The sequence below is a fragment of the Andrographis paniculata genome, unplaced genomic scaffold (genome assembly GCF_009805555.1).
Source record: "Andrographis paniculata isolate CXL003 unplaced genomic scaffold, ASM980555v1 Contig52END, whole genome shotgun sequence".
Classification (NCBI taxonomy): Eukaryota; Viridiplantae; Streptophyta; class Magnoliopsida; order Lamiales; family Acanthaceae; genus Andrographis; species Andrographis paniculata.
Window position 1 is genome coordinate 5,369,536 of NW_026137587.1, and position 20,515 is coordinate 5,390,050.

The 20,515-nt window shown below is 34.0% G+C and overlaps 4 protein-coding genes across 5 annotated transcripts; 2 read left to right on the forward strand and 2 right to left on the reverse strand.

The window, feature by feature from the left end:
- Positions 1-407: 407 nt before the first annotated feature.
- Positions 408-2,489, forward strand: LOC127254334 (sm-like protein LSM1B). Its single transcript, XM_051279395.1, has 5 exons — positions 408-977; positions 1,599-1,667; positions 1,760-1,875; positions 1,961-2,023; positions 2,096-2,489. The coding sequence occupies exons 1-5, from the start codon at positions 917-919 to the stop codon at positions 2,171-2,173; spliced, it is 387 nt and encodes a 128-aa protein (XP_051135352.1). The 5' UTR covers positions 408-916; the 3' UTR covers positions 2,174-2,489.
- A 1,316-nt stretch (positions 2,490-3,805) lies between these two features.
- On the forward strand, positions 3,806-7,605 carry LOC127254326 (uncharacterized). The gene is made up of 5 exons (XM_051279383.1): positions 3,806-4,291; positions 5,082-6,000; positions 6,554-6,649; positions 7,001-7,137; positions 7,244-7,605. Exons 1-5 carry the CDS (start codon positions 4,101-4,103, stop codon positions 7,398-7,400), a joined length of 1,500 nt encoding a protein of 499 aa, XP_051135340.1. The 5' UTR covers positions 3,806-4,100; the 3' UTR covers positions 7,401-7,605.
- A 110-nt stretch (positions 7,606-7,715) lies between these two features.
- On the reverse strand, positions 7,716-11,606 carry LOC127254325 (exocyst complex component EXO70A1). 2 transcript variants are annotated; one of them, XR_007839450.1, is made up of 2 exons: positions 9,535-11,606; positions 7,716-8,439 (listed from the first exon to the last, which is right to left on the reverse strand). XR_007839450.1 is itself a non-coding variant. In XM_051279382.1 (1 exon), the coding sequence occupies exon 1, from the start codon at positions 11,514-11,516 to the stop codon at positions 9,699-9,701; it is 1,818 nt and encodes a 605-aa protein (XP_051135339.1). In that variant the 5' UTR covers positions 11,517-11,606; the 3' UTR covers positions 9,327-9,698. The 2 variants fall into 2 exon arrangements, 1 of the variants encoding a protein (XP_051135339.1); XM_051279382.1 differs by lacking the exon at positions 7,716-8,439 and having other exon boundaries at positions 9,327-11,606.
- A 6,918-nt stretch (positions 11,607-18,524) lies between these two features.
- On the reverse strand, positions 18,525-20,515 carry LOC127254809 (pollen receptor-like kinase 3). The gene is made up of 2 exons (XM_051280103.1): positions 19,216-20,515; positions 18,525-19,134 (listed from the first exon to the last, which is right to left on the reverse strand). Exons 1-2 carry the CDS (start codon positions 20,501-20,503, stop codon positions 18,551-18,553), a joined length of 1,872 nt encoding a protein of 623 aa, XP_051136060.1. The 5' UTR covers positions 20,504-20,515; the 3' UTR covers positions 18,525-18,550.

Below are 20,515 nucleotides of genomic sequence, written 5' to 3' on the forward strand. Positions count from 1 at the left end.
AAATTCTCCGACAATATCATATTTAGAGTTGAATTGGCCGAATATCAATTCTAGTATTAGAGCTCAGTTTGAAAGCCCTCGTGATCTGCCGCTAATGAACTCTTCTACTCGTATGAGCCCATCATACTTGCTTTGATGTTTTGAATATAAAATTTAATTTTAGTACAATATTATAATAAATAAAAAATAAATATTTAATTTGATATTTATTTAAAAAAATAATTAAAATAATAAAATCGAAAATCAAATTCTATAAATAAAAAAATCTTAAAAATATTTAATTTAATATTTTTTAAAAATAATTAAAATAGTAAAATCGAAAATCTGCCAAATTTATCAGCATATAAATTCATGTTATTTAACTCTCTTCCCTTGGACAACGTAGTATCATGCCATATGGTTCAAAACACAAATCTCTAAAACATCAAGGCCTGAGATAGAAATAAGAGGAAATGCAGAAAATTGCAGAGAAATCCCTGTGAGGATTGAACACATTTAGTTGGTGCCAGTACGTTAATGGCTGGGCTTTGCACACTTGAATCGATCGTAATCGATTCGGAATTCCTCCCGGGAATTTGTGGGCAGGCTGAACCCGTGAGAAATTAGGGTTTTCCGAGGTCAGATCTGCGCGGCAGAAAGTCAACACAAAAATTTCCTTCATTTATAGATCTTCTTCTGCAGATGAACCTTTTCCTTCTCGAATTCAGATTTCGCTAATTTGTCGAAGTTTCAGGATTATTATTTATTTTTCATTTTTTGCTTTTCCTTCCTGTTTTGAGAGGAGGGTGAATGGGTGATAAATTGGGCGAGCGATTTTGAGCTGCTAGTGCATTTGATTAATTGGAATTGTTGGATTTTTCGGTGGAATTTTTGGTAATACCGAAAACTTAGAAGATCTTTTGTTTTTAGTTCATCCATGTCGTGGGCAGGCCCCGAAGATATTTACCTCTCGACATCTCTTGCCAGCTATCTCGACAGTAAGGTTTTATTGATTGCTTGACGACTGTGCTATTGAAGTTGATAGTTTAGATAATTGTATGTGCTTGTTTTTGGCATTTCCTGCTGTTGGAATCGACATGTATTGGTGGTTTTGTTTCTCCATTTTTATTGGAATTTGAATATTGCCATTAGTGATTGGATCATTTTAATGTATTTTGTAATTTGGAGCCTCTGTTGCAATCAGTATTTCGAGCTTAAATATATGGTTTCTATTAAATCTGTCTGCTAATCTTCTGAGAGTTCATCGAATATTTTTTGGACATTTGGGGGTGAAATGTTCTCTTACATGTAATTTCAGTTCACTAGAGTTCTTTGCATTTCTGGATTTTTAGTCAATAAGCAATGAATTCTTGCAGGTATTTGATTCGATCGTTGATGAATGAAGTAACTGTGTGTGTATTTAGATCACAATAGACTTTGATTGATCTCTATATATGTTTTTATGAAATTGTAATGATCGTCGAACATTTGATCATATCAGATAATGCAGTTGTAATTGTGTTAATGTGATGGCTGTCTTTTCATATTTCAAGTACAATTCTTTTTACCTAATTTTATTACCTTCGGAACTGTGATTAAAGTTGTCCGTATTCTTGCAGAGAAACTACTAGTGTTACTTCGAGATGGCCGGAAGCTATTAGGGATTCTCCGTTCATTTGATCAATTTGGTACGAGTTTGAATTTATTGCATACCGACCAGGCCATTAATCGTAATTACTGTCTACCTAACACGAGTTGATATCTTTTTTCTTTTCCATAGCTAATGCTGTTATAGAAAGCGCTTGCGAACGTGTTATTGTTGGCGAACTCTATTGCGACATTCCGTTGGGTCTTTATATAATCCGAGGGGAAAATGTTGTCTTAATCGGGGAGCTGGTATGTACTCTGAGAATTATTATCGTAACTTACTGCATCCCTTTCTTCCTTACCACGCATTATCCATTGATTCGATTTTGGTCAGGATTTGGACAAGGAGGAGCTTCCTCCCCACATGACCCGTGTTTCCGAAGCAGAGATAAAAAGGGTGAGCTTAGTTCATGCTACATTTCCGTATCGATCTTCGCCAGCGTTATTTATGCTTTTGATTTGTGCGCAGGCGCAGAAAGCAGACAGGGAAGCTTCTGATCTCAAAGGTATGATGAAGAAGAGGATGGACTTCCTCGATATGGATTGATCTTTGTTATAGAGCTGTTTCTTGGAAAAATGATCGATTTATCGGAAACATGGTATGTCCGAGAAGGTTTTGGAATAGATTATTAGTTGTCTTTTTTTGTTTTGGAAATTGGAAGACAGACAAGTTACTTGTAAGTTATGAACTGTGAATTGTCTTGGTTGTTTGGAAGTAAATTGATGTGTCTGAATGATCCTTCCTTCCATGGTGTTTTGTCGTTTGGAAGGATGCTGGAACTATTGTTGGGTTGTATGTATAGACAGACAGACACATTGTAGTTTGCTCATTTGGTATTTATGGAAAATACTCACCAGCTCAACTCAGCTAGTGATCTTTGAGTTTCACAGAATTTTTCAAATTAAAATACTAATTAAATAAACAAATTATGTTTCTTTGTGAGTTTTTTTTTTTTTTTTTTTTTGGATTCGGGGTTTGAGAATTTGAAATAAATAATTATTTGATTTAATATTTTATAAAAAAATATATTTTTTCTATCAATCGATAAAAACTATATATATATATTGTCTATACATAAAATATATATGTATATATCTTTAGTAAGTTTGAAGGCATTATAAGTTATAAATATTTTTAAGCTTACATTTATCTATATGAATATTAGTATCAAATTAAAACACAAGAATACTGTCTTTCATTTAAATATAGACATTTCACATGACAGAGGTTTTTAGAAATTTAGAAGTTTAAAAAAAAACATATTAGTATTTGATTTTATATTTTGTGAGAAAAAAATATATTTGATGTAATAATTTTTGAAAAATAAATAATACCAAATAATTGAAAATATGTCTTGTAAATAGAACCATAAAGACTATGATAATAAATTGAAGAGAAACTTAAAAGGAACAATCTACCTCAAAAGTTTTTGTTATTTTTGTTAGTCTAAACAGAAAGTTTTTCTTAAATACATCTCGATTCATTAAAATACTCCCTCCGTCCGGTTATAAAGTATACATATTTCTATTTTGGAACGTTCAATTACAAAGTAAATATTTTATTAAATTCCTTACTTTTTTTCTACAAATATCTTTACTTTACATTACTTATATATTAAAAAGCAAAGCAAAAATGTCATTACACTATTTTTAATTATCTATTATAATTAAAATATTATTATTTTTTAAATACTGCGCTAAAAATAATTGTATACTTTATGTGTGGACGGAAGGAGTATAATTTATTGAATTCTTCGATGTATACTTTTTAGGGGATAAACATTAAAATGATAAAAATAAAAAATAAAAATAAAAATAATAGAAACCATAAATGAATTAATTAATATTACTTCAATTTGAAATAGTTTGCAGTGAGGCATCTCCAATCCATTATCTATATTTATTCACTTTTAACTAATGCAGTTGTACATTAATTTTACTTTAATAATAATTATATTTTTTATTATTATTTTTTAAATATTCAATCTTTTTTATTATTTTAAATAATTTTTTATTTTTATAATTTAAAATAAAATTTTTTAAAAATAAAAATAAAATTTATAATTTTAAAAAATTAAAAAATTAAAAACAAATAAAGCAACGCATTGAATTTGGTATGGGTTGGAGACAACCCACGCTAAAAATGCGAGGCGCTGGGATTGGAGATGCACTAACAAGTAAACCCGAAGTCGCCGACAGCGCCAAAGTAACGATAAGTCGATTGGAATCTGCTACGACCGGTAGCGCGTTGAATCTGCTGACGTGGCGTGATCGCGTAGAATCGAGCAAGATGTGCGGTGACGATTAGGTAGGTGACCTGCCCAGAGTGATGATAGCGCCACAGATAAACTGTGCTCGACCTCGACGACGCTAATTCTGTGTCGAGGTGCCGCTGGTGGTGGTCTCCTTCGCCGGGATCGACTGACTATCTCCACACCAGATCTTAAGCTCAATTCGAATTCCGCGCGGCGGAAATGCTTCGATTGAGCTTCGTAATCGCAATCCTGTCGCTGGTGTCGGTTTGCATTGAAGCATCCGTCCATCAGTACGATGGGGAGAAGTTCGTCAGTAAGGGCAATGCATTTGTTGTACACGGCGGAAGCGAGGGGATTTACTCGTCGGCACCCGAACTCAATGAGTCATACCCCGGGGGATCTTTTATTAGGTACTCTCTTTTTGATGGAGTTTATTTTGTCTGTTTGCTTAAGGTAATGAGTGTAGCTGTGTGGTTTTGGTTTGAATCTGTTAAAAGGTATGTTTTTATGGAGAGTGGTGTTGAATTTGGCTTTGAAATTCGGTATCCATTCCCGTCGGTGAGGATTAGATCGCGCGAAGGTTGTTTTGTTTGCTTGTGAATGTAGCGTTCAATATCATTAGTATTGTGCTTCTAAGCGCTCATTATGTTGAAGTATATCTAATAATGCCTGCTTGATTTTGATTTCGTCGCTAAATCTTACTTATTCCATTGCTGAATTTCTGCGAACAGTTTGATGCAATGATGCTAAATTTGTAGATATCAGCTCGAACCTACGTCACACATGAAAATTGGCTGAAGAGCCTTAAATGCAGTATTTAGGTAGCTGGAACCATTCAGTTTTATTAATATGCCTTCCTTTCAATGGTAGGCCATTTAGGATCAAATTTTGAGAAGATAAATGTTGGTTTGCATTGTAACCTAGTTCTGTGTGCAAGTGTTGCTAATTTTGTATTTCAAGTATACCTACGAAATGGCTTTTGTTTTTCTGAATTGTAAGCCTCATGGCAGTTTCCTGTTAGAAAGTGATAAGGAAATTGAAATTTTAGGTTGCTTAATATATTCACTTCATCAGTTTTTGAAGAGTGAGATTACTTTTTTATAAATCTATCTCTTGAGATCCATGCTTGCTGAAGAACATTGATTGTGTTTTATGGTACATTTCTTTTACAAGTTTCTTATGCTCTCCATTCGATGACAGGTTTGAAAAGGTTATATTCCGGAGGCCAATGGAGTTTTCTAATTTCAGCTCAGGATCAATTCATGCAGTTGTGTTTGAGGTAGATGATAGGAAGACTATAGGGGGGTCTGCCTATGGGGGGCAGAGAGCTGTGTGTTGCACAGCAGATCTTGCAAAACTAGGAGTTTGCAAGGAAGGTGAAATAATTCACCGCCCTTCAGTTGATAATCCAGGTTGGCCTCAAGTATTTGGAACCTCGTTTGGCATGGACATGACGGAAACTATTCTGCATCCAAAATCAATACAAATTACAAAAACAGGAATGTATAATGTCTATTTCATTCACTGTGATCAACGACTGAAGGAGGCTGCTGTTGATGGGATGACTGTGTGGAAAAATCCTACCGGTTACCTCCCTGGTAGAATGGCGCCGCTCATGAAGTTCTATGGGTTCATGTCTCTAGCATTTGTGGTGCTTGGAATCTTTTGGTTTTCGCAGTACGCAAGATTCTGGAAAGAAGTTCTTCCACTGCAGAACTCTATTACAGTTGTGATAACGCTTGGAATGTTTGAGATGGCTTTGTGGTATTATGATTATGCTGAGTTCAATGGAAGTGGAGTAAGACCAACTTCAACCACTGTCTGGGCAGTTACTTTTGGAGCTGTGAAACGTACTGTATCGAGATTGATTATCCTGATTGTGTCTATGGGTTATGGTGTAGTCAGGCCCACCTTAGGTGGTCTTACATCGAAGGTTCTTCTACTTGGAGGGACTTTCTTTGTGGCATCAGAAGTTCTGGAATTGATTGAAAATGTTGGTGCCGTGAGTGATCACTCAGGAAAAGCTAGACTATTCCTTGTCCTTCCTGTGGCGATTATGGATGCTTTCTTTATCATTTGGATATTTACCTCACTTTCTTCGACTTTGAATAAGCTTCAGGTGTGTAGTTCTCTTTTTATTCATATATGTTTAGCAGATGAAACAAAAGCCATTCTTGGCATTTTGATCTATTTATTTATCCTTTACTAATATTTACAATCAATTCAGAACCTGCTTGTGTTGAAATTACATTCCCTCGATAATCTGCTACACCTCAGTATAATGTGCTATTTGACTTGGCACACAGTTTGTGAACATATTAGAGCATGAATGTAATAGTGGCAAAATAAATTATGCTTAATATCCCTCCCAATTTCATTGTTGTAGTTAAGCCTTTTTTGTTTTCTTTGGTTTTTATTTGAATTAAAAACAATACATCATAGTATTTCTGTTGCTATATTTGCATTCGATAGGGATATGATTATCTGAATTATATTCTGCACCTTATTGATGTAAAATTGGATGCATTTCTTCCCACTACTTTTCTGTATGCATGCTCTCTTTTCAATGTGACAAACTGCATTCTTCGTGTTTCATTCTTTCCATGATTTTATTCAGTTAGTGTTACATGTAACTAAAAACTGCTCTTTTCATATTCCTTTGATTCTGACAGGCTAGGAAACTGACGGCAAAATTAGATATTTACAGGAAGTTCACTAATGCATTAGCAGTTTCAGTAATATTATCAGTTGGCTGGATTTGCTATGAGGTACTGTAGACTCTGTTTTTCGTGAGATAATATCAGAATTGTATGTTGAGATGCTTTTCCTTTTCTTTTCTTGTTTTGGTTTAATGGATATATATTTTTAAAATTTGTGGACATTTTATCATAAGGGCTTCAAAAGAGGTGAAAGCAAATAATTGGATGAAGCTTTGGTGATGCTGCAAATCAGTATATAGACCATTAAATTCTTGTTTATTATCATAGCAACAGTTTCATAGAATCCAGATATGGCAAAAGATTGATCTTAAACACTAACCATATATTTTGTCGGGTTTATGTTTTGTGTATTACACACTTAAGCCATTACCATGTTATGAATTATGAGCCACTCTGCAGATCCATTTCAAGTCACACGATGCGTACAACGAGCAATGGCGTAACGCCTGGATCATCCCTGCCTTTTGGCAAGTGTTGTCTTTCTCACTCTTGTGCGTCATATGTGCTCTTTGGGCTCCATCCCAAAACTCAATGAGGCAAGCAATTTGCTTTTAGTTTGCTAGCTGATTATGGATCATGTATCGGCCAATAAACTGTTCTGATCTCTTTTCCGAATTTACGGTTTTGGAACCAATGCAATAGGTATGCATACACTTCGGATGAGGCTGAAGAGTTCGAAAAGGATGAGACAGTGGCACTTATAAAATCATCCCCTCTGGCTTCAAAGGATGTGTGGAGTCCCGAACTTGGACTTGCCGAGAGAGGCAATGGTAATGTCGAAGAGGAGAAAACTGCATAAGAGAAAGGAATCAAATGCAGGTATGAAGTCCATTTCTTTGATGATATTGAATTTCTCACTTTATGTTCTTTGTTTTCTGTATATTATGAAAGGCATGAAGAAGAGTGTCTTTTTTATCCCTTTTGTTGTCTAGTACAGTTTATATTATATATACATATTTACAATTAAATTGAATTATGGTATAAATATAATACATTCCTATGCATGGAATTACAAAAGTTATGTTATATGCTGAATTGCAAAATTCAACACTTAGCATTAATAATCTTCCTATGCTTTGTGTTGCCAAATATGAACATTATTTAGCAAAGATGTTTCTTGGTGGAAGTCATGGGAATTAGGGATGGCAAATAATGGGAATTAGGGATAATATTTTACAGTCTATTATATTTTTACAGTATTTTCATGTGTGGATTGGAATCCAACCATCCAATTAGATATTTCTACAGGCTTTTAGTTTCCAATTTTTCGTATTGTCAACCGAGTTGTTTCTTTGGAACTTATTTTTATTTTCCGCTGCCCAGTATTCATTGTACTAATGTGACAGGAATTAAAAATGAATCACCATAATTAATAATTTTTAAATTTAAAATATTTAATTTGGGATGTTTTGGATTGCCCTTGAACCCAATGGAATTTCCACGGGTCGCTCTCATGCCAGTTCTCTGGAATTTTTTCGGATCGTTTTCTGTGGATTAGCATTTTGAGGTCCTTTGATGGGCATAACTACATAAGAATATGTTGCTGAGTAATTCAATTAAGCTATATTGAATCAAAACAAAAACATTAATCACTGCCGCGGAATGCATACCAGATTTATAATAGCCCCAAAGTAGCAAAAATCCAGATTTAAGAGTAGTGACGAATTACCAAATAAGTTAAGAGATCACACTTGAGTAGTAGTAGAGAAGATTGAGGAATAAATTATGACCCCCTTGAGGGTTCCCCCCCCAAACCTTGCTGGCCTGGAATTCGATTTCACTTTCCCCTTTGTTGCAAAGGTAGATAAACTTGAAAAACCTATACCCACGTCCTTTTCCTAGACAAAAAAATCATTGAATCGATTTTCATATGGCAGATGAAACATCCCTATCAAGAATAAGAGACACCTACACAACTTCCACCCTTTTGACAAGCCACCCTGCTGGCCCATCTTCATCTCTTCCCTACCAATTCATGACTGAATATTTATATGTGGGAGCTAAGTCCTATTTTTGACTTTGCCTAAATTACAACCAATAAAGAACCAAACTACTTAGAATTTTATGGATTAGGTAGATCGTGTTGGTGATTCATAAGCACAAGTTCTATCAGTCGATTATTGTAGGTATACAGAAATACAGTAGCAGATAAGTAGTGAATACTAGTGCATTTATTTGTCCAAAGATGGACAGACTTAAACATCATTTAATTGCTGTGAACTTCCTGCAGAGTTAGAAACAAGTTTAGAGAGTCTACGTTGCATCTTTTGTTGACTTGGACTAATCTCTTGTTTTGACTATAGAAATGTCGTCCAGTATATATATATATATATATATATAGAAGGCAGCAGGTCAGAGTCAATTTTGGGCATTGGACCGTGCCTATACTTTGAGTTGTCAATTTGTGTGCCAAGAATTGTTTCGAGCAATCAAAGTATGTTAAGTGTTAGCTAAGCATGAATGTGACTTTGAAAACTACTTTATGTAGTCTAATTAGCATAAATTTCCTATAAAGAAATCAAGATTCATGTCACAATCCCAAGTTCGATTCCTTCAATAAAGTGGACCAATTATCTAAACATAAGGATAATTCTACAAAGATGTTTTTACCTACAAAGATGACCATTCATAGACTACATTCTAGAGTGTTCTTGGAAAGGCAAGACCGAAGATCTTAAATTCCACAAATAATTTAATATTTCAGTAAGGTTGAATCAAAGGGACATATGATATCCTATTTGCATCATCAATTTGCATTGAAGCTGATAATCACAGTTCATGAGGACAGGCTTATTATCTAAACACTTTCTTCTGTGAGCATAATAATTATATATGTTAAAAGTTCTAACGTGGAGACAATCAAATGCAGCAATCCCATATAAACAACAAATGAAACAAAAATTTAAATCTGAAAACAAACAACACATGCTTACGAGGCAGAAGCACTCGGGAAGCGGCGGTGGCTGCTGCTGCTGCTGTTGTAGCTGCTCGATCGCATCCAACATCTTAGGCAGACATACCCTGAACAATTTGGAGAGTAAAAAATTGAAAGAATTGTGTGCTAAGTTCTACATGGCAAAACTCAATCTGAGTTCGGTCACTGCGATCTCCTTCTCAAATGTTGAGACATCGGTGGGTGTCCCTCGAAGAAATCCAACACTGCATTCTCAAGATCCTCAACTGAATACTTGATGTAATTCTCTGGATGTCTCCCACTCTCGATATGACTTCTGAACCTTCCAAGAAAGGATCGGTAAGCAGGGAGGACTTTTTCTGATATTGAAATTCTCAGCTCCTCCCGCAACTGAGGATCGGGCACTAACCATGTCGACTGAGTTCTATGCACCTCCTCAAACATACCATTGAAGGCCTTAAACCTATCCCTCAAAGCACTTTTAGACACACCAGATGAGAAACTTCCACTGACATGCAAACCTTCATCTCTTAAGCAATACAAAACTCTCACCCAAGTCGCCCGCTGATAACTAGTTGCAGCTAATCGAAATTTCCCTGTTAACCTTTTCAAATAATCATCCCCAATCATCTCTCTCAACTCAGAAGAGCCTTTAATCTTCTGAACAATATAATGAACATTGTTCATCATAAACAAATGAGCCAGAGAATCATCCTTGTAGTGCTTAGATTTGCCATCAAGATTGAACTGCAAAATTGCAATAATCCAAATCAAATGGAGTGCCAAAGTTGAACGCTGGCCTTCAAACTCAGAGAGATCCATATCAGGTAGATTAGGATCACTCGAATATCTTGGTCCTGTTGACGGCTTCGACACAATCAACTCGACTAAAGTCTGCTTATAATCTGAAATTAAACTGATGTAATTCATCACATATCTGGTCAGGGGATGAATTGTTCCTCCAGGAACAGGAACTCTTGAAGGCTCACGAAGGACTGCATTTTCAAATTCTGACAATATACCTCTTGCTGCCTCTGCCAATCTGGAGAGTATTTCAACAGCCTGTACTCGAACAGACTCACTTGATTTTGACTCAAAGACGGTGTCGATGTCGGGCAACAAATCAGACAAGGCATCGTGCAAATCAAGTATCTTAAACAGTTTCTCAGGCGATCGCCTACTGATGCTAATTGCTTCTGCAAAATTAAAGAGCTGAATTGCAGGACCTTTTATTGTTTCCATGAAACACGAATCCTCCACGGAAGTTCCTAAGCCATCGAAGATGTGCTCGCAGAGGCGCCTTTCGCTGGCGAAGAGCACGCGAACGCAAATCTTAGCTGCGCGAATCCAGCGTCGGATCTTCGTCTCGAGCGTCTCCCACTCGAGGCGCTGAATATCGCCGATGCTCAATTTCTCGACATTCAGCTTCTTCAAACTGGCGTCGACGGCCGATTTGCGCACGCTCGCGTACACCTGAATACACTCGCGCAAGTATCCGGCTGAAATCATCCGCTCTGCGATGCAGCGAAGGTCATAGACAGCGTCGCTTGGGATAAGATCTACTTCTCGGATACTGCTGGTCGACTTGTAGCAGCTGCTGGTGGTGCTGCTATTGCTCTCCTGATGCTCAAAATTCTTATCCAGAATCGTCTCCGCAACCTGATCTTCCTTCAAATCGAATTCCTGAGAAGCGAACTCGGAGTGAGTCGACTCGCTGAGCGAGTCCGCTTCGATGGGCGAAGTATGAGAAAGGAGGATGTTGCGAAACTCGTCCTCGAGGCGAGCCATGGCGATCTGAAGCGTGGAGGTGGAGGAGGACGAAGAGGAGGAGGAATCGGATATGGTTGTGGATGACATGGATTTCTGGAGCTCATCGACGGCGTCGAGATACCTGTCGATTTCGAGGCGGTCGTTGCTGGCGAAGATCATGCTGTCGCGCGACTCCTCTGAGTCCCAACGGAGGATGATTTTCTCGGCGGCGGTTGACTCCGGCGACTCCATGGAAGGAAGATGCTTTTGGCTCCGTATGACTCAATAATTATAAGTAATTATTAACTACGGAGGAACGATTCAGGCGTCTGTCTGTCTCTACTGATCGGGTTTGGATTTAATTTGATAACTTCTTTGGGCTTTAATCGAATTAGTTGTGATTTGAGGGTCTAAATTGAAAAGTATAAAAACTTTTAATGCATAAATTAAAATTACAAGCGGAATCAATGGATTGGATTGGAAATTCCCAAAAGGGGCCCAGTCGTGTATTATCTCTTTCCCTTTTTCCCAATTTGTCAAACAGCCAATAGATTTCCACTTTCATTTTTTTATTACTACATATGACCTACTTAAATTACTCTTCGGACTTTTTTTTTTTAACATTTTAAAAATAAAATAATTATGGGACTAGATATGAGCAAATTCTTTCGATTTTTTTATTTTTATGATATTTTTTTATAAAAATATACTTTTTTCTCTTAAAATTATTTTATTTTTATTTTTTCTATAAATCCCATTGTACAATTAATTATTTTTACTTTTTTATTACAAAAATAATTAAATAATTAAATGCATACACTCATAAAAAAAACTGTATCTTAAAGTGGAACACATTTTTAGGATTTCTAAGAGACTCTTTAATAAATTTTTCTAAGTAACAATAAAAAATTAAAAATTTCTAAATATTAAAATAATACACCTTTTTTATCTTTTAATTACTTTTATTGTTTATTTATTAATCTCGGTCTTGTTTGCTTTTGTTCAGTATAGTACTTACATAAAGGTGAATTGATTAAAATGTTTAGGATAAATTTGAAAATAAGATAAATTATATTGATAGTTTTAAATTATATATAAAAATATTTTATTATTTGCATGGAAATCATGTTCACGAAAAGTTTAAAATTAGTATATTGATAGGGATTGTAAAAATATTTTAAATATATATAATTTCAAATAATACGTTAAGAAAATATATATATTATATATATATATATATTTCCAGTTATTTTTTTCCACTTTTTCCTTTTAAGGCCATTCAATAGAATATTTTTAAATTATGGTATGCTAATTATTATTGAGATAGAAAAATATATCAACTAATAAGTATTAAAATCACATTGAACACTTACAACCAGATTACTTCTTTTATCTTTACATTTTTTTTTCTATTATTAAAAAAAAAAAAAAAAAAAAAAACTTATTTATTAAATAAAAATCATAATATGTATATATATATATATATATATTGCCATAAAATACAAAACGTGCACGAATTTGTGCCAAAATTTGAGCGCAAATTCAATTGATAGATGGACTACTAGTTTCAATGGGTATCTCTGATTGCACTTTTTCTGGAAGCTTCTCATAACCCTGTCTTAGTATTCCTAGACGACGTCGTTTGATGTTGTTATCACATTAATAATTTGCCTGTCTCGTAATGGAGTTTAGTGGTTGCACCTTTTATAGAAATGCAAAAATAAATAATATCCGAGAAGTATAGTCTGAATTGTAATTGATACGGAATTTAAAAAATATTGATATTATATTGGTAATTAGCAAAACGTACGTATAAGAGATTTTTTTGTCCTTATGAGTATATAGTGTAAAAAGCCATAGTAATTGTGTAATAATAATGAAAAAGTAAATGTAGTTTTATAGTGATATAAAATTTTATAAAAATGAGACTATTGTTTTAGAACAGACAAAAATAATAAATATGACTATTGTATCGAGACAGGATTAGCAACTGCATAAATGAGCTTGAGAAATTAAGGGATATGCGGGTGGGGTGAGTTTTATATACATAATTTTCAATTTACTTTTTAAGCTATTCGTGAACAATTATTTTAATAAAATATAATATTAAATAAATACTTAGAAAAACTCGTCTCATCAAATATATGTATATATATTTTAAGTTTTTATCATTCTTATAAAACTTTCTAAAATTTCAAAACACTTTTAAAATATGTTAAGACACAATTAGCAAATATTTGAAAATAAATGTCATGCCTTGCTTCAATAATAATACTACCTCCGTCCCACATACCGTGTCTGCTACACTGTAGACACGGTATTTTAGGAGAAGTGTAATTAATAGATAATTAAAAATATATTAGTGAAAATAATTATCATATAATATAAATAATTATAAATTAAGATTAAGATAACTAATTAGTTTAACTAAAATTAGAAAAAATAAAATTAAAAAGTTTAAAATGAGATTAAAGTGTATAATTATTTTCCAAAAAAAGAAAGTGACATGGTATATGAGACGGACAGAAACGGCAACATGGACATGGTATGTGGGACGGACAGAAACAGTAATATGGACATAGTACGTGGGAGGAAAGAGTATTATTTTATCTTACAAAATATCATATTACATGCTATTTAAATAAAAATCAAATCAAACACACCATTTCAAATTCAAATCACAATAAAACAAACCCTTTGTACTTTTGTATTTTTTATATTATAAATTTCAAAAATATAAAATAAAACTCATATCTAAAAATACAAGCACATTCTAATATAAAATGATAATGTAAATTGGAATTAAATACATAAAATATAAAAAAAGGTCATATTTATTGAAAGGTTAATTATGAATTGAAGTAGGTTGTGTACGTGTACTTAGTTTTAATTTAAAATAAAAAGTTATTAGTGAATTGATATGATTTTTAATAAAAATATGATTTTATATCCAAATCAATATTATACATTACTTACTGTTTCAATAAAAATATATTTATTTATTTTTATAAAATATCAAATCAAGATATTATTTAAATTAAAATTAAAATAAAAAATTTATTTATAATTAAATTTAAACCAATCAAACAAACTCAATTTTCTCTTAAAAAAAAATACCAGAGTTAAATATTATTTAAAGAAAATAAGATTTTTATTACTATTACTTTAAAAATTGTGAGCATATCGAAATTATTTTATTTTTATTTTTTTTAGAATTATTAAAAAAAAAAACTCAAAAATATAATTAATGAAGTCAACTGATGGTGACAAAAAGGCCGACAGTCACGTGCACAGTTTCTCGCTCGCACGTACACGCGAATTATACTGCCTATAAATTACTATAATTATAAGAAGAAATATATTAATAAATGTGTGGTAATTAATTTCTTGATTAGATAATTAGTGACAAAAGCCTGCTGCAAGATTTTGTTTGCTGCCTTCATTAAGTGTTTGTCTTTAAAATATACTAATAAAATACTACTCCCTTGTTCCAATTTATATTGTCCTAAATATATTTGTAGGATTTTTTAGGTGATTGTCTTTTTATTATGAATTGACAATTTTGTCTTTAATTATATGATAAATATTAAAAATAATAAATAAATTGAGAGTAAAAATGTAAAATTTATGTTTGAAAAAAAAAATAGAACAATAATTGTTGAACGTCCTAAATAGAAAAGTAGAACATTAATTTGAAGACGGAAGTAATATTTAAACTGCGACAAAAAGTGGAGTGATTACTCTTATTGATTAATTTTATGCGTGTATGTATGCATGTTTGTACCTACGTATACATGTGTATGTATATCCAGCTGTAATGAGTATCGAGTTGACTCATTTGTTGGATGGGTGCCCGCCCCCAGTGTGTTTCTTTTGATCGATTTGGAAATAGCTTGATTTGAATTTCGACCCGAAAATAATATTTGATGAGATGTTTATTAGAGAAAAAATATATATATTTTTTTTGTTTCAAAATTATAATTTGGGTTATATTTGACACAAAATTTAAGGAATATTGATATTATATTGGTAGTGGATAAAAAATATCGATAAAAGATTTTTGTCCTTGCGAGTGTATTAGCGTAAAAAGTAGTTGCATTTGTGTAATAATAATAAAAAAATAAGGGTAGTTTTACAGTGATATGATTATTTATGGAAACGAGACTATTGTTTTGGGACAAACAAAAATGACAAATATATCTATTGTATTGGGACGAAGAGAATATATATTTTTTAAAAATTATGGTCCAAACAATAAAATTTGAAGAAATTTTACTAAGGAAACAAACTCATTTTTTATCCTTTTTATTATTATTATTTTATGTCAAATATTTCATTTAATGGATATAATTTTCTTGAGTAAAATTCATTTTTGATCCAATTCAATATCAAAATTATCAATGTTGGTCCCATTAAAAAAAAATTATTAATTTTAGTCCCGCTCAAATGAAAATTTATCAATTTTAGTCCCAAAATAGTTGACTGTGACTGAACACGGCCGTGTTGGCTTGAACACGGCCGTGTTGGATGACTCAGAAAGTGACTGGGCGTTCCAGGCAGCCAACACGGCTGTGTTGGTCTCAACACGGCCGTGTTGATTACCCTGCACTTTTGAACACGACCATGTTCCTGGCCGTGTGTTCTGAACACAGTCATGTTTCTGCCCATATTCTCAACACAGCCATGTTCTAGGCCATGTTCCTGCTCATGTTCTCAACACAGCCATATTCTAGGTCATGTTCACGACCATGTTTTCAATATAATCATATTGTATGTCATATTTATTATTTTTTTCACTTTTTGGTTAAAATTATTTGATATATATATTTATAATTTAACAAAAATATTTTTTACTATTATTTTATAATAGAAAAAATAATCAATTTTTAATATTTTTAAAATATATAAAAATAATAATATTTTAAAATAATACTCCCTCCGTCCCACGTTGGATATCTGGTCACTGTAGACACGAGAATCTAGGATAAGTATAATTAGTAGATAATTAAGAATGTATTAGTAAAAATAATTATCATATAATATAAATAATTATAAATTAAAATTAAAATAACTCATTAGTTTAATTAAAATTAAAATTAAATTAAAAAATAGTGTGTAATTATTTTCCAAAAAAAGGAAAGTGACATGGGACGTGGGACGGATATAAACTGCAATGTGGACATGGTAAGTGGGACGGAGGGAGTATTATTAAAAAATATATATTAATATATTATTATTTTTATATATTTTAAAAATATTAAAAATTGATTATTTTTTATATTATAAAATAATTGTAAATAATATTTTTGTTAAATTATAAATATATATATCAAATAATTTTAACCAAAAAGTGAAAATAATAAAAAATATGAACTAAAATATGATTATATTGAAAACATGGTCGTAAACATGGCCTAGAACATGACTGTGTTGAGAATATGGGCAGAAACATGGTTGTGTTCAGAACACGGGTAGGAACACGGCCGTGTTAAGAAGTGCAGGGTAATCAACACGGCCGTGTTGGTTGCCAGGGACACCCAGTCACCTTCTGAGTCATCCAACACGGCCGTGTTCAGTCTCAGTCAACTATTTTGGGACTAAAATTGATAAATTTTCATTTGAGTTGGACTAAAATTGATAAAAAAAAATTTAAATGAGACCAAAATTGATAATTTTGATATTGAATGAGATCAAAAATAATTTTTACTCAATTTTCGTTGTCCATTTTGTATGTAAATTAATTAATTTTAATGATTTATACTCACACTTCCTCTATGGAATGTACCTTTTTAATTTTGATTTTTATCGGGGATTAAAAATTAATACTTCATAGTTCCCGCAAGAAGGTTGCCATGGTTTTTTTCATGTTGATCTTTTGAATATTAATTATTATATCAATACGCAGTAGAAATCAAGAAAAAACTGACAAAAATAAAAATACATTTATTAGTTTTTTATAATATAAATACAATGATATTTATCGAGTAAATTATTCAAATATAATGATATTTTTAATTTTAAATATAATGACGCAAAAACAAAATAACAACCTTCTTGCGAGACGAAAGGAGTAGTATTTTTTTATTTTTGATATTATGTCATGGTCATTGTAGATATAAAAATTTTGGAAAAATATGCTTAATAAATCATTAATAATATAAATTAATTAAAATATAATTATAAAATTATAAATTAAAATTAAACTAATTAATTAGTCTAATAAAAAATATGATATTATATGTGAAACGGAAAAATACCCGCTCTGTCCCCTAACAAATCATCAATTTTTTCATTTTAGTCCGTCTGATTACAAAGTATTCATTTTATTTTTTTTAGTAATTATACTATTTACCTAACATTACAAATACCCTTACAACTTACAATATATTACACAAATGTCATTACATTTATATCACATAATACTAATAAGGTTATTTTAGTAATTTCTATTTTTTCCTATTAAATCTCAGTATAATACTAATATATGAGACGGAGGGAGTACTAAAAATTGTGTTTAATTATTCGTTGGGTTAGAGTTGGATCTAGGCTTTTATATAGTAAAAAATTGAATTAATTCTTTAATACTCCCTATGTCCTACATACCGTGTGTGCTACACTGTAGATACGGTATTTTAAGAGGAGTGTAATTAGTAGATAATTAAGAATGTATTAGTGAAAATAATTATCCTATAATATAAAATGAGATTAAAGTGTGTAATATTTTTCAAAAAAGAAAAGTGACATAGAATGTGGGACGAACGACAATATGGACATGATATGTGGGACCGAGGGAGTATGAAATAAGAAATAAATATTTTAAATAAAGTTAGTTTTTAGTATTGAATTCAAAAAATATAAAAAATTTATTTGATATTTTTAAAAAGAAAATTAACACTTTACCTAATCGTCAATTTTTTAAAATTTTACTGTTTGGACACTAAATTTACTGGAAAAAAATACATTTTGTTTTCGAAAAAAACATCTAATCAAATATTATTTTAATATCAAATTCAAACCAAATTTTTTTAAACTATATCAAAATAACATAACTTTTGTCGGCGGGGGTGTCATTATTATCAAACTAAATATTTACGAATATCGAATTTATTATTATTATTATTATTATTTTGTATTGGATTCATATTTAAATCGACTCGAATATATGTATTTGAATTCAAATTATAAAGTTCTAAATACAAAAATCAAAATTTCGAATCGAATTTCGAATCCATAAAAATCAAAATTATTATACTCATTTACAACCCTACCTTGCATGCATAAGCCTTCTATCCTCCTAACCGCTTCTCTACGCCTTCTATCCTCCTAATCGCTTCTCCGAGCTCCAAACGCTGATCGGGAATGTTCTCCGTGCACATTGCGCCGATCCGAAGCAACTCCACGATCTCGTTCACCGATCCCGCCGCCGTGTTCGTCACGTTCTGATCGGCTAATTCCGCCTCCCGCCCCTCCGCCATCGCCGACCTCGCCCACTGGACCAAGTCCGCGCCGCCCTGGGCGTTCCCGCCATATTGGCTAGGAAATTTTCCCGTCACAATTTCTAGTATCACAATCCCTAAACAAAACACGTCGCATTTTGGCGACACGTGTTGCTGTACGACGGCCTCCGGCGACTTGTAGGCCATCAGCGCTTGCGCCGCCTGGCCGGCGTTCGTGAATGCACTGAACCCGTAGTCCGTTAGCAACACCTCGTGATCCGTCGACAATAGAATGTTGCTCGATTTTAGGTCGCCATGTGGCAAGTCGAGCGACGAGAGCTCGGTGTGGAGATAGCCTAGTCCTCGAGCTATCCCGAGTATTATCTTCCGCCTCACCGGCCAACTTAGCTCAGCGTGCGCGATCCCGCGATCACCTATATTGATTTTTGGATATGTCAGATGTTTACGATCGATCGTGAGATCACGAGTTTAAATTTTTTATGAGTTTGTTTTACCGTGCAGAACGAACATTAGACTTCCTTTTTGTTGATATTCGGACACGATGAGTTTCTCGTCTTTACGATAGTGATAAGCCAACGGCGGCAAGATATTCTTGTTCCGTAAGCTCGAGAGCCGTCTCATTTCGGAGTCGAACTTGTCGCGGCTCAATTTGTTCATCTCTTTCACCCGTTTAACGACGACGGACAATCCGTTGAGCATCGTGGCCTTATACGACGAGCCGAGCGAGCCATTCCCGAGAACTTCCGCGGCCGCTTTCATTAGGTCGCTTAATCCGAACTCCCCCTTCTCGTTGTTTACGACCACTAGATCTCGCGGTGCCCGCTTGCTCGACTCCGGCAAGTTTGACTTTCTTGTATCGACACCGGCACCGGCATTTTTCTTCGCTACTCTCGGCGAATTGGCCTCAACCAAGTTGCTAATGCTAACGTGTTGTTTGACGGGCCGTGGTTGATTGTCGACATTATTAGTCTGGCCGGGTCGAGGTTGTCGACGGATGCGTAGAATTGCGGCGATCGCCAATGCTAGCAACACTATGAATGCTAGCAAACACAAGATGGCAACGACGATTCCGGCGATGGGTTTACCCCCGCACGGCTTGCCGGAGATCCCTCCGCAGAGCCCCGGATTGCCGGAGAAAGCGTCGGCGCCGAATCGGGACAGAGTCGGAGGGATCTCGCCGGCGAGATTGTTGTTCGACACGTTGAGAGATATTAAACTCTTCTGGTCTAGGGTGGGTAGCGCGCCGGAAAATCTATTGTTGTCGAGATGCAATTCCATGAGCTGAGATAATTCGGACACCGACGCCGGAATTTGGCCGGAAAATTTGTTGCCGGACAACCAAATCTTCTTCAATCCGTCCATGTTGGAGAAGTAATCCGGCGCGATCTCGCCGTAGAATTGGTTGTCGGAAAGGTACAATCCTCTGAGAGCTCCGATCCGATTGAAGCCGGGGATTTCCCCGGAGAAGGAATTGGACATGACGGCGACACTCCGGAGGCCCGGCAGGGAGGCCAGGGCGTCGACGTCGATGCTGCCGGATAGCCCCATTTGACCGAGACGGAGCCCCGAAACGACGCCGTTTTCGCAGAGGACGCCGTTCCAGTAGTTTTGTCCGGCGCAGGGCTCCGTTCCTGGCTGCCATGAATCGAGAGCACCTGCATTTGTGAATGACTGCTTGAGCTTTAGAAGAGCTTCGGAATCAGGGTTGGGGACTGCTGTTTGGGGGAAAATAATGGCGATGAAGAAAAAGAGAAATCGGCCATGGATAGGATTGATGGCCATAAGGAAGAAGAT

Coding starts and splice junctions, on each gene's coding strand:
- LOC127254334 (XM_051279395.1), top strand. CDS start 917: ATGTCGTGGGCAGGCCCCGAAGATATTTACCTCTCGACATCTCTTGCC. Junction 1,876..1,960: donor TTGTCTTAATCGGGGAGCTG/GTATGTACTCTG, acceptor GATTTTGGTCAG/GATTTGGACAAGGAGGAGCT. Junction 2,024..2,095: donor CCGAAGCAGAGATAAAAAGG/GTGAGCTTAGTT, acceptor ATTTGTGCGCAG/GCGCAGAAAGCAGACAGGGA.
- LOC127254326 (XM_051279383.1), top strand. CDS start 4,101: ATGCTTCGATTGAGCTTCGTAATCGCAATCCTGTCGCTGGTGTCGGTT. Junction 6,650..7,000: donor TTGGCTGGATTTGCTATGAG/GTACTGTAGACT, acceptor GCCACTCTGCAG/ATCCATTTCAAGTCACACGA. Junction 7,138..7,243: donor CCATCCCAAAACTCAATGAG/GCAAGCAATTTG, acceptor CCAATGCAATAG/GTATGCATACACTTCGGATG.
- LOC127254325 (XM_051279382.1), bottom strand. CDS start 11,516: ATGGAGTCGCCGGAGTCAACCGCCGCCGAGAAAATCATCCTCCGTTGG.
- LOC127254809 (XM_051280103.1), bottom strand. CDS start 20,503: ATGGCCATCAATCCTATCCATGGCCGATTTCTCTTTTTCTTCATCGCC. Junction 19,135..19,215: donor TCTAATGTTCGTTCTGCACG/GTAAAACAAACT, acceptor AAATCAATATAG/GTGATCGCGGGATCGCGCAC.